This window comes from Lissotriton vulgaris, chromosome 8, assembly GCF_964263255.1.
Source record: "Lissotriton vulgaris chromosome 8, aLisVul1.2, whole genome shotgun sequence".
Classification (NCBI taxonomy): domain Eukaryota; kingdom Metazoa; phylum Chordata; class Amphibia; order Caudata; family Salamandridae; genus Lissotriton; species Lissotriton vulgaris.
The window spans coordinates 689,162,010-689,174,776 of NC_141696.1; the positions used below are offsets into that span (position 1 = coordinate 689,162,010).

General features: G+C 45.3%; 1 protein-coding gene across 2 annotated transcripts in view; it reads right to left on the reverse strand.

Annotated features, from left to right (window-relative positions):
• Positions 1-12,767, reverse strand: part of CNKSR2 (connector enhancer of kinase suppressor of Ras 2) — a 1,783,347-nt gene that overhangs the window by 401,279 nt on the left and 1,369,301 nt on the right. For both annotated transcript variants that reach the window (XM_086934554.1, XM_086934553.1), the window contains one exon: positions 7,725-7,796. In XM_086934554.1, coding sequence (XP_086790680.1) covers positions 7,725-7,796 — 72 coding nt within the window. The remainder of the gene's footprint in view (positions 1-7,724; positions 7,797-12,767) is intronic.

Here is a 12,767-nt window from a genome sequence, read left to right on the forward strand (position 1 = left end):
TGAGGCCCTATGTTTGTGCAGTGTGCAGGAAATAAGAAGTACATAAAACTGATGCCGGAACAAGGCATGATGAGATATTATCAGAATGGGAGGAATTTGTTAATGCACAAAGTTCAATTTTAGTGGCGCTGGTTCTAGCCGAGCGGCATATAATTATACGTAAAAACGAACGGGCCATGCTAGTAGTTTAGGATCGCATATTCTGGCCGAGTGAAAATTAAGAAAGAAGCTCGGGTTGAGCTAGGGATCAGAGGAAGTGACGCGCCCAGAGCTCATCGGTTGGGCAAAGGGACTTACCAAAGTCAGAACAAGCCGATGTGCTTCGAGGGGTTCGACGCGGTGCGCGAGGTGAAAGTATCTGCAGTCCGTTATCTGTGCAGCAGCTTGATTGTGCTGCTTGAGTATATGCCCGGCAGAAAAACGTGTAACTGTGATGGTCAGAGGCCGTAAAGGATGTTATATCTGTTTTGCAGCACGCATTTGGATGGCACTTAGATAATAGGCTAATTCATGAGGATATGTGAGCATTTTCTACATCCTCGCACTAAGGGTCTCAGTGAGAAAATATTATTTTAAAATAAGTACAGACAAATGGTTTTAGGTCAGTAATGTTGAAGTGAAATAATATAGATAATGGTAGAACTCTTATTAACAGATTGAGAGATGAGAACAGATAAGAGCTAGGGGTTAGAAGGGAAAAGGTCCTAATCAGGACAATAAGACATGTGGTCCAAAGGATATGTAATAAAGATCAATATTACAAATATTAAGGTCAGGGGCACAGAATCGGAAAAATGGTTAGGAAATGACCAAAGGAAAAGGATAATCGCTGAAGGTCAGGGTTTCAAATGTTAATATCAGGGGCATAGGAGTGACCACAGGTCAAGCAGTAAAAGTAAATGTGGATAGTGTTAGTAGTAGATAATCGCTGGCAAACAAGGCTATGTTGGAAACAGAATGTAGCCAATTAGAGTGGTTGGTGTAGGTCGGTAATGGTTCTAAGTGGGGACCAGGTATTAGTGCCTCAAAGCCCTGGTCGGAACAGTAGTGGAAGGGTACAGATCTTGATTCATTTATTTATACAGACAAAAATGCATTTCTACATCCTTGTTGAGTCCTGTATTAATGGTATTTATGCACAGGAGAAGTTCACTTTCTCTTTGATGTCCTCTAACGCAATGTTAAATCCCCTCTACACCTCTTCATTCATTTGTGTACTTGATATTGTCTTCTCACACATTTTACCAGCCTTGAGAAAGCCCTGACCCCTTGGCCCTGTGGGCGAAACATGTGTTAGCTGTTCTTTTTCTTTTCGTTTGCAAACTATTTTTTAAAATAAAAATGTAAAAATCACTGAGTACTGTCCTCCTTGTACTTACTTGAATTGGGTTTTAACCATAGAATTTCATATGATAGTGAAGGTGCAACCCCAGCAAACAAGTTAAACTCGATAGATGATATGTGGTTTAATATAATGCATAACGCCTTTGAACAATTCTGGCATTGTAGCCAATGACACTTAGCATGTAGGGGTTTTGCGCCCAAACAGGCAGTATTCAAAGCAAAACTATAAGCCTCACAATACAACATGCTGTTGGCTGAAAAGCCAGGAATGATACATGGTATTACATGCAGGACCACTGAAATTGTGTTGCAGTAGAGAACCAAATTAAGCAACCGGATTGGCAAATTATTGCAGCTGGGAAAGGCAAGATATGCTGCATAATTTAGCACAATCTCTAGCAGTATTATTTTCTTATTTTGATGTTCTAGCCACTAATAAATTTGTCATAGAAAGTTGCACCACATTCCTACTAGTTTAACACCTGAACACAGTTATAAGCAACTGAAAGGTGACTCTTTAAACTTGGCAAAGAATCTGTCACTGCTCGGAATTAAATGCACAACTTTTTCTTCAATGATATTTGATCTGTTTTTGATCTGTTCAAGCAAGAAACCAACTTTCTTTTTTGGTGAAATTTTCAATTTATACAAATGTTCCCATTATGTGGCAAATAAGAAAAGTCCCTGATTAGGCTTAAAAAGCGGAAACTCATTTTTTCAGTGGCTATGATTATAAATAATAGTGACAATTGACAGAATCCTGAAAGACAATTTTAGTTCCTGACTTTCTGATTCTTTTTCTAGTAAGTAATTAAAGGTTACATAACCCAGTGAGTGAGAGAGTACAGAGAGCTGTCAAACGTAGATGGGAGTTGCTGATGAGCTAACATTATCACTAGTTGGATAAAAAAATCGGCTGTTAAAAAGATATTTACCAGAACAATGCCAGTAGCTAAAGTGTCTAAAGAGACTCAGCTAAAAGAACACCATTGCTATGATTACTTTTGGTAGTCCCCATTACTCTTAGTCCTACTCGTCCTCGACCCAGTCATCACACATGAGGTATTCCACACGACAGGAAACAAAACAGGAAACGCTTGTAGACTCCACCCACCCTCCTGTCAGGTGCTATAACATACCTCACCACTAGAAGCACATCCTGACGTACCAAGCACCAAAGGCCTGGAAAGGGAGGGCAGGCGGGAAGTATGACTGGGTCGAGGGCGAGTAGGACTAAGAGTAATGGGGATTACCGAAAGTAATCATAGCATTACCTCTACGTCCCTCGTCCCCGACCCAGTCATCACACATGAGGCATACCAAAGCAACCCCTACAAAGGCCTTTGGCACACCACCAACAGAAACAGATCAGACACCAAGGAGTGCAGCAAGAGAAATGTTTAATAACAAAACAGAATCAGACAGAGGAGGGAACCTCCACAGATTGCAACACCCCAGAACCAAAATTCGGTCGACCAGACAGAGCACAATTCAAGCGATAATGTCACACAAATGTGGACTCGGACGCCCAGGTCCCCGCCCGACAAATCTCCTCAAGGGGAACCCCATGGAAAGCAGCCCATGAAGCAGACACACCCCTGGTGGATCTCTCCTGAACCCCAGAGGGGCATGTCAAATCAGAGCCCTGATAGGCCAACGAGATCACAGCCTTAATCCAGCGACCCAAAGTGAGACGAGAGGCAGCTTTACCCCTACCAGCCAAACCAAAGGTCACAAAGAGGGAGTCAGAAGACCGAAACCCAGCAGAACGAGCAACATAAATAGACAAGGCACGCCTCACATCCAAAGAATGGAGCAAGATGTCAGAAGGCGAGGAAGGAGAAGGACAGAGAGAAGGAAGAATCAACTCCTGAGAAGAATGGAAACGAGAACGAATCTTAGGCAAAAACCTGGGATTCAAAGAGAGGACCACCGCGTCGTCCAGAAAATGCAAAAAGGGGGGGGGGGAGCAACACAAGGCCGTAAGCTCGCCCAAACTCCGCGCAGAAGTAACAGCAACCAAAAATGCAACTTTGAAAGACAAGAACTTCCGGTACACGGACTCCAAAGGCTCAAAGGGAGGGGACTGCAAAGCACCCAAAACCAAAGAAAGATCCCAAGGAGGAACCGGAGAGCGGATAGGAGGTGCAGAAAGAGAGAAACTCCGAAACAGACCGGAAACCAACAACCCGTCCGAAGGCAGAAGGGAAGTCGGATCCCGAAAAGCCCGAATAGCAGCCCACTGACCCTTCAAAGTGGATAGAGCATAATGCTTTTGAAAGTCATCCAAAAAAAACTGAAGAACAGAAGAAACAGCACAAGAGGCAGGAGACGGGCCCAGGGCAGCACACCCAGAAGAAAAAGAAGCCCAGTGTTTGGAATAGGAGGACAAAGTGGACTTCCGATGAGAAGCCTGCATCACAGTGATGAGGTGGTCGGGCAAACCCCGGACTCCAAGAGACAGTCGTTCAATCTCCAGACCGCCAAGGTGAGAGGAACCAACAGGGAGGGAGATGGGGACCTCAGAGGAGACGGGCAGCGGGGCAGAATCCACGGAGGGCCCACTGCCAGACCCAGCAGCAGAGGAAACCAGGACCGGCGCGGCCAGTAAGGGAGAACAGCCACCACCTGAGCCCCCACCCGCTGAACCTTCAGCAAGAAAGCAGAAATCAGAGGAAAAGGAGGGATCGCATAGAGGAACCAAGGTGGCCAGAGGACAGACAACGCATCCACTCCCCAAGCACCCCACTCCGGAGACCTGGAGCAGAACATGGGAAGCAGGGCATCGGACCGGGAGGCAAACAGGTCCAGCACCGGAGTCCTGAACCTCCGGCAGATCAACAGGAAAATCCGAGGGGCGAGACACAGGGAGAGAGAGGACGGGAACCTCCGACTCAAGGAATCTGCCACCACGTTGTCCACACCCCGAATGTGCAGAGCAGAGGGCCAAAAGATGAAGTTCCGCCCAGCTCACAATTGCACACGCCACCAGGTTCAGGGAAAGACAACGGGTACTGCCCTGGAGGTTGATGTAGGCCACAATCACAGTGTTGTCCGATCTCACCAACACGTTGCACCCCTGAAGATGATCCCGGAAGAAGCGAAGTGCCCTCTCCACAGCGGACAGTTCCTTCCAATTGGATGACCTGCGCGACTCTGCCGGAAGCCAACGACCCTGCACCGCCCAAGAACCCAAAGTCGCACCCCAGCCCGATGCGCTGGCATCCGTTGTCAACACCAAAGGGGGCAGAGGATGGAACCACACCCCCTTCGACAGATTCGAAGAATCCAGCCACCACTGCAGAGCAGACACCAACTCCGGAGACACAGGCACAGGAACCGAGAAGTCCCGGACAGGAAAAGGCACCCAACGCTGAACATGCCACAACAGCGGCCGAAGATGAACCCTGGCCAAGGGCACCATGAAGACTGTGGCAGACATGTGACCTTGAACCACCAGCCACTGCAGGAGAGGAGCCGAATCCCGGGAAAGCAAACTCCTCAGCAAGGACTGAAGATGTAGAATCCTGGAGTCCGGGAGAAACACTTTGCCAGAATGGAGTCGAAAATGGCCCTGATGAAGGCCTTCCGAGTGGCAGGATCCAGGTGACACTTCAGCAAATTGATGAGGGAACCATGATCCTTGAGCGTACGCATGGTCAAGGAAAGGTGGTGAGACATGACCTCCGGAGACGGAGCTTGGACCAGCCAGTCGTCCAGATATGGAAACACGGACACCCCCAGGAGATGGAGGTGAGCCACCAAGGGAGCGGCCACCTTGGTGAACACCCTGGGGGCGGATCGGAGACCAAAGGGGAGGAGGCAGAACTGCCAGTGTCGCCACTCCAGGCAGAAGCGTAGGAACCGCTGATCCCCCAACGCCATCGGAACATGGAGGTAAGCATCTTGGAGGTCGAGCGTGGAGAACACCCATCCTTCCTGGACCAAGGGAACAATCTTCTGCAAAGTTTCCATTTTCAACGGCATCTTCAGTACAAACAAGTTCAGGGCCCGAAGATTGATGACCACTCGGTAACCCCCCGTGACCTTCGGGACTACAAAGATGATGGAATAGGTCCCCAGACCACGCTCCAGGGGGGGGACAGGGACAATCGCCAGCTTGTCGGACAGAACCAGAACACCCTCCAGCAACGCCAGATAGCGAGAGGGGTCCAAAGGCAATGGGGTCACCACAACACCGGAGGGAGGAGTAGGAGGCAGAAACTCGATCCGGTAATCCCTGGAAAGAACATCCAGCACCCACTGGTCGGAGGTCGTCAGCAGCCAAGCGGAGAGGAACAGCCGCAGCCTCCCACCAACCGCAGGCGGACCACCAACGAGACCGGGCACCGAACGGCATAGTCAGGAACGCTGTGTGCCAGACCCCCCATCCGGCGGGGGCTTCTTCTGGAACCGCCTCAGAAAGGACTTACCAGCACCCCGCTGGCCCTTGAATGAGGACTGTTGAAATCTGGAAGACTGGCGAAAAGACCTGGCATTCGAGAAGGAGTCCCCCTTCTGAGAAGGAAGATGACGGAACGACAAAGAATGCTTCCTCTTCTTAAAGACCTTATGCAGCCTATCCTCCAGAGCGTTCCAAAGAGATGAGTACCAGAAAAGGGCAACCTCAATGCCATGGAACGCTGGGCCGCATCCGTCTTCCAACCCCCCAGCAGTAGGTTCCGACGGGCAGCAACAGACGAACCACAAGACAAAGCAGAAGCCCTGACAAAGTCAAAGGCAATGTCCGAAAGGAACTCCGCCTGACGTTCCATAGATTCCAGCAACTCCGGACAGCTGCCCCATTCCGTCATCATGGAAAATAAGGCTTTAAAGTCAGCAAGCAAAGGCTGAGCAACGTAGGCACCATACACCCCCGAACGAAGGGCCAGGTGGGAGCCGGCATAGGATTTTTTCAGAGCAGAGTCCATCTTTTTATCTACGCCATCCTTCAGGATATTATCATCCGCCATAGAAGGCCGAGCCACCAGAGAAGCAACAATCGAATCCACCAGCACGGAATCGGGCAAGGCAACCTCCATATCCTGCAAAGGATAGAGCTTTGACATAAACCTGGGCAATGCAATATGGTCCGGGTCCTTCCATTCCTTAAGGAGGACATCCATTACAAAGGGGTGGATAGGCATGGAAGAAGCAACAGGCTTCCTAAACTGCGGCAGAACAGAGTTCCGGGGGGTGTTGGGCACAGGGTCATCAGGGAAACCCATATTCTCCCGAACATGAGAAAGAAGCTCAGGTAACAGCTCCTTGGAAATGTATTTGCCCTTGAGATCCACCGCACCCAAGGTAGACTCATCCGAGAAAGCAGAGGAAGAAATATCCGAATAAAGGGCAGTAGCAGCTCAAGAGCAACCCCCAGCTCCCTTCTCGGAAGCCGGATATCAGACAATGTCTCTAATATCAGGCTCTTCAAACGCTTAGTGTCATCCAAACTGGCACCCCTAGCAGCTGGAGCGGAATCCCCACTGTCCGGGGAAGAAGAGGAAGACCGAACAGGAGAGACATGCTTTCTCTTCCTGTGGTGTTTCCCCATAGCGCAGGAGAGTCTTAGTCAACCAGCCAAGAGCGCAGATCAGGGACGTACAGTCGGCAAAGAGCCGACAGCAGCTCAGCACCGTCCGACTAGAGCGAAGAGACAGCTATCCACGCGCCGAAACTCCTGTTAGGAAAGAGAACCACAAAGAAAAACCGGGGGACCTGAGAAGCCCCGCAAACCAGGTCCCCCGCAGCCAGGGAAAGTCCAGGAAGCCCAGCAGCCCGACTCCCAAATCCCACGAAGGTCCGTGAGCACCCCCATAGTCCGGCAAAGGAGGAAATCAGAGGAGAAAACGGAGCAGGTAAGCGCCCAGCACTCACCCAAGCGTCACCCATCAGCATCCACCAACAGGAAACAAAACAGGATGTGCTTCTAGTGGTGAGGTATGTTATAGCACCTGATAGGAGGGTGGGTGGAGTCTAAAAGTGTTCCCTGTTTTGTTTCCTGTTGTGTGGAATACCTCATGTGTGATGACTGGGTCGAGGACGAGGGACGTAGAGGTAATGTGCTGCCACCGATCTTCTTGAGCGCATGCTCAACCTAGAGGCTGAAGTTAATTAGGTTGAGCGCCTGTGTTAAACAAATGCAGCACGTGCTTCCCAACGAGGGCTATCAGTGGTATCCCACGAGCGCCTGAGCAAATATTTTGCAAATCTGGGCCCTTAGTTTTCTTTCCTTGAGATACATCTGTAAATGAAGCACAGAACTTTGCATGCGATAACAATCATAATTTGCTAGGAGAAGAAACAGCTCTTTCAGTGGTAGGATCGGGCAATAATGCCGAGTGAAAAGGGGGAGTTTTTGTTTTGGCCGCCATATTTACCTGTTCATGTCATCTAGATTGTCAGCAGCAAAGTAAAAGCTCTTGATCTTTGGATGGCAGGCCTTAAAAGCGCTGTGAAAATAAATCATGCAAACAGAAGAAAAACAGTTGTCAGGCAAGTATCTGAATATTCGAAAACAACACAACTGTCATTTGAAGGGAATACAATATAGTTACAATATATTTGTACGTTGTATGAAGTCAAAACGTTTGATGCAAGTAGAGTGCAACTATTAAACCAATGACTAATAATAACAAACATGAATAATGTGTTTTCATGTGTACATTAAGGCATGCTTATTTGTCATGGATTTTGAAGGAGATTTTTATCAAAAGCTGGTAAACAGGCTGCTCCTCTTATTTGGTTCAAAATAACTATGGTGGTGCAAATGACTATATGAAACACAGACATTAAACATGCAGTTCAAAAAGATGCTTACGTTTGATCAGAGCCATTCATTAATGTCATAAAATGACAGAAACTTCTGGTAACTGACTTTCTAGGAAAAGCTTCTATTTCGGTTAAAAAAACATAAAAAGCAAAAAACAGCTTATTCATTGTGCAGTGCAAATCGAAATTTGACATAGGAGCTTAAAAAATAGTAACTAAAAAATAACCCCATCTAGTTTAAAATGTCAGTTCCCTCTTTTTCTGTACATATCCTACAGCTAATAAGTATGTACTTTGGCTAAAAACTAAGTAGTGTCATATTTTAAAACTCTCCGTGCATTTACATGTATGTTACTGCAAACCGTTGAATCCATTTTCTTCTAAAATTGGCATATGCCGGGCAGAAGAATAAAATATGTGCAAGGTTTTCTATAAGGTCCAGAGTACATAAAGTGCAGTTGGTTTGTTTATTAACTATTTTGGCCAATTTCCACCTTGCCGTAAAGACTTTGCTTTGAAGAATATCAAAATGAAATTTCATATATAGTGTTTTTGCCAAGTGGGGTTGCACACCATCTAAATACTTTTCAAAATTTGGGTTTGGTTTAATTGCAAGAAATTGTATAGTTGACCTTTCCAATCTAGGGTTCTGATGAAGAGTATTCAAAACATACTCCGAAGCTTTAAGTTTTTTATTGAGTGTACAGTTAGTGTTTGCGTAGCTCTCCAGAAAGAGTTGCGATCAACCTTTCCAAACCAAGTCTGGACATGACGGGAGCAGGGGAAGGTGGTGTGACTATCATGTCCCAGCAGTTCCCTTAGTCCCTCTGTATAATGTGCAAGTCCCTGCGTAACCCATAGTCATATCTGATAGGGCATAGGTCTCAAAACAGCAACATTTTCAATTCTTTTGATATCAATATCCTGACAGATGGGAATCAATGATGTGGACATGGTGAGGCATAATAACCTTCTTATGAACTGGTTCTCGTTTAATGTGAGCTGGTTAATGTTGTCTACACCTCACAACTCAGCTCCATAAAGGGCTGCCACTTTGGCCTTGTAGTTGTAGACCTCAAGGCCAGCGAGATCACTTTGGATAAAGTCGCTTGGTACTTTTTGATAATAGCCATTGAACCACAGGAACTATTTATGTGTGGGAGGCATGATAGTCTGGAGTCCAGCATTATACCTAATTAGCTAAAATTGCTTACGTGCTCTAGTTTTAGTTTTTGCTGCAGTACTTAAATGTTTTTTTCTAATGTTCTTATGAGGTCTAATTGCCATATATATATTTTTTTTGCTAGAGTTTATTTCTAAACCTTTAGCTATACAATATTTGTTAAAACTGTTGAGTAGCTTTTGTAAGCCCCTTGGCGTCTGTGACAGAATATTCTATGCAAAAAGTAATAATGGAACTGAGGCTCCACAGAACTTTGGAGAATCATGGTTGCAGACCTGCAAAAGCTTTACAACATCATTGAAACAGAGTGAGAACAGGGTGGGTGCAATGCATCCTTGTCCCACTCCTCTTTTTATAGGGATGGATTTCGTGAGTTTACCATGCAGGCACTAGCGGATTTTAGCATAATTCTCCTGGTGCAGTCTAATTATATGGAACAGAAGTTCATCAGATAATGCCAAGCTTTTTAGCAGGCCATAGAGGACCTCTTGGGACAAGGTCAAAAGCCACCTTTAGATCAATAAATGGAACATACAGATGCCCTCCCCACAACTTAATGTACTTCCAGAGGACACATAATAGGTCAAAAACCTGATTCACTCTACTGAAACTTGTCCTAAACCCTGCTTGATAGACTGTCAAGATGTTACTTTCATCCATTCAATCATTCAATTTTTTCAACACCTGTCTGGCATATATTTTTTGTATGATGGCTATAAGACTTATCAGTCTGTAGTTGCCAGGCTCCTGCCCGAAGATTTCGGCCAGTCTCCATATTGAAGGGACCGGAGCTCCAGAGGCCACTGCATTGCAGAGTAGATTGAAATAGGGTGCCCATATGTCTTTATCATGCCTAAATAAGTCCCTATGGATTTTGCCCAATCCTGGATCCCAATCCTGGAGCTTTCCCCTGCCTAGTGGCTTCTGTAGCCTCCTTGTTTTTTCTAAACTAGATCGAGCTATGTATTCTCTACCATTGTTCAAGTAGCCTTTAAAAAACCCTTGTTGTTCTTGAGAATGCTTAATGGGCTCTGAATAAAGATCACAAATGTTGGGTGCAGGTACCAGGGTCTAAATAATGCTCCTTGTGAGTTGATGCGTCTTTGCAACGATGCGCAACTATTTACCAAAAGGAAGCAGTATCTTTGTATTTTACAACATGGATCAGATTGTTCCTCTTGCCCTCCTCCCAACTTCTTTTGGCTATAGCTAATGCTTTTTTATAATGGGTCCTGGCCTCTCATACAGCATTTTAGCTTTATGTCTTTTAAGAATTCAGTAGTGACTTCTTGTCCACTTGCCAATCCTTCGTGTACCAAGGGTTACATGAGGAGCGCTTAGAAGATCCTTGTCCTTCATTCTCTGGCGGCAAATTAGTTGGGTATAATTTTTATTTCACAACCTAGGAGCAGTGGATTTCTTGGATAGGAATTTCAGAAGAAGGATAATCGATAAATGGACTCACTGCATCAGAAAATGCATTATAGATGTTAGCCATAGTCTCCAGATTATTCACTATAGACGGCCACTTAACTGACCTGTGGTTGTTTCAAGTAGTTGGTCGTATCTGTAAGAAACCCCTATCCACTGCCTGTATCTCGGAGTGCAACCTTGACATCGATAACCTTAATGGGAAGTGATTGCTGTCTTCCCAGCTCTCTGTTCAAAAGTCTAGTAGCCTTTAACAGGTTGCTGGACTAAATAATATGTAATTGATCATGAAATGAGCAATGCCTCCTTTGAATGTGAATGAGCTGTGACTGTCAGAATCCATTCTACCGTTACATGCTTTCAATCCATGTTCTAAAGCAAAATGTGCCAATTGCATGACGGTTACTCTGCATGGTATCGGTGGGCCAACATCTAAAGAGGAAATGCATCTTGCTGTATCCTCTTCCTCCAAGATCAGATCTATTCCGCTTATAGGCTCATATGTGCAATTAAAATAGCCTCCTACAATAGTTGTATCTATGTAGCTTATGGTGCTGAGAGCTACAAAACAGTGGTTTTTGGAGCACACAAGCACATATTAGAGTCCTCGTTATGTAAATATCACAATACAAATTTCACGAAGGTTAACAGTGTAGCTCTTGTAGTTCTTTACTTTAGTTTCATCACATTCCAATCCATTTGTGCCAACGCGTTTAGCCGTGGTTGGGTTAACCTACAGCTTCGTCAGGGCTTAGACTTCTCACAGTTATATTGCCTCGCTGGAGTTATTAAACGTTAGTTATCTCCGTCATCAAAAGTTCTTGATAAATTAGTCACAACTTCAAAATCTAGTGAATACTTTCCATGTGTCATTCAAGTATAAACAGCGAATTTGGTCTTAAGTTAAGTAAAACCCAGAAACTCCTCTATTCCAAAATTTGTTATAATGCCACTATAGAATCCAAGTCAGGTCGATATTTTGGACTACTGAGTCCGGTATGTAACAATAGCGCTGTAAGGCAATAACCTCATTCACCTGGTATCAAAAAAACAATGTAAACCTCTCGGCCGCGTTCATCCTGTGTACAGGCTGAGAGCACTGTCTAGCTTTTTCACCACTGGCGACTCTACCTTAGTCCTTTGAGGCCTTACATGCACATTAAGTTGGTGTACTAGGGTTTCATTGTGTGTTCTTGAACTTACCTCCAAAATATCTGGTGAATCTATGGAAAGCATGTCAACAGTAGCATTTACGGAGATTTTTATTCATAAGGCCAACCCTCCTAATGGTCTACCATTTGACAAGGCACTGCATTGATTTAAAATGTTTTGTAAGCTAACTTGTATGGTGGTTCCAGTAACTAGGTTTCCTGGAAGAGGCAGAGATGGAACTGGTCAATGTACTCTTGCCAAACTGGATCCAATAAATTCTGCCTTAATCCTGCTACTTTCGACGAAACCAGGTATGTAGCTTATGGCCTTAGGTCTCTTCAGCTGTGGGGAACAAGCTCTAGCCCTTTCTCCATTCCAGTGTTTAAATGATACTTTCCATTGTCTCCTCGCTGGGGTGCCTGACGTTGGGCTATACCAGAACTTTTTTTCTGGGTTTTCGTTCAGAAATTGGTTTGGAAGTTTTACAATGGGGATAATGGATGACTGGGGTTTAATGAGCCAGTTTACTGTCTCATGGTATAAAATATTGGATATTCTCTCTCCCATGAATTATGTAATATTTTGTGCCTTCACAGGTCATTAAAATTGCACAAATGTTTTTCTATACACTACAAAACTCGCCAAACAATGTTAACAGGCATCCATGCTCACCTTAAGTATTCGTGGGTTTTTATATGCTTGATTCTTATACATTTTTTTGACGGAAGTAAATGCCATTTTGGCATCAAGTGCAGTCAACTGATGTCTTTGGAATTCTCCCCAGTATCTTTATTATTTCTAACGGACCTCTCCAAGAACACACTTGAAGAAATCAGTGGCACCCTGTTTTGAGCCTGAATAACTGTGCTGCGTCTTTATTGTATAT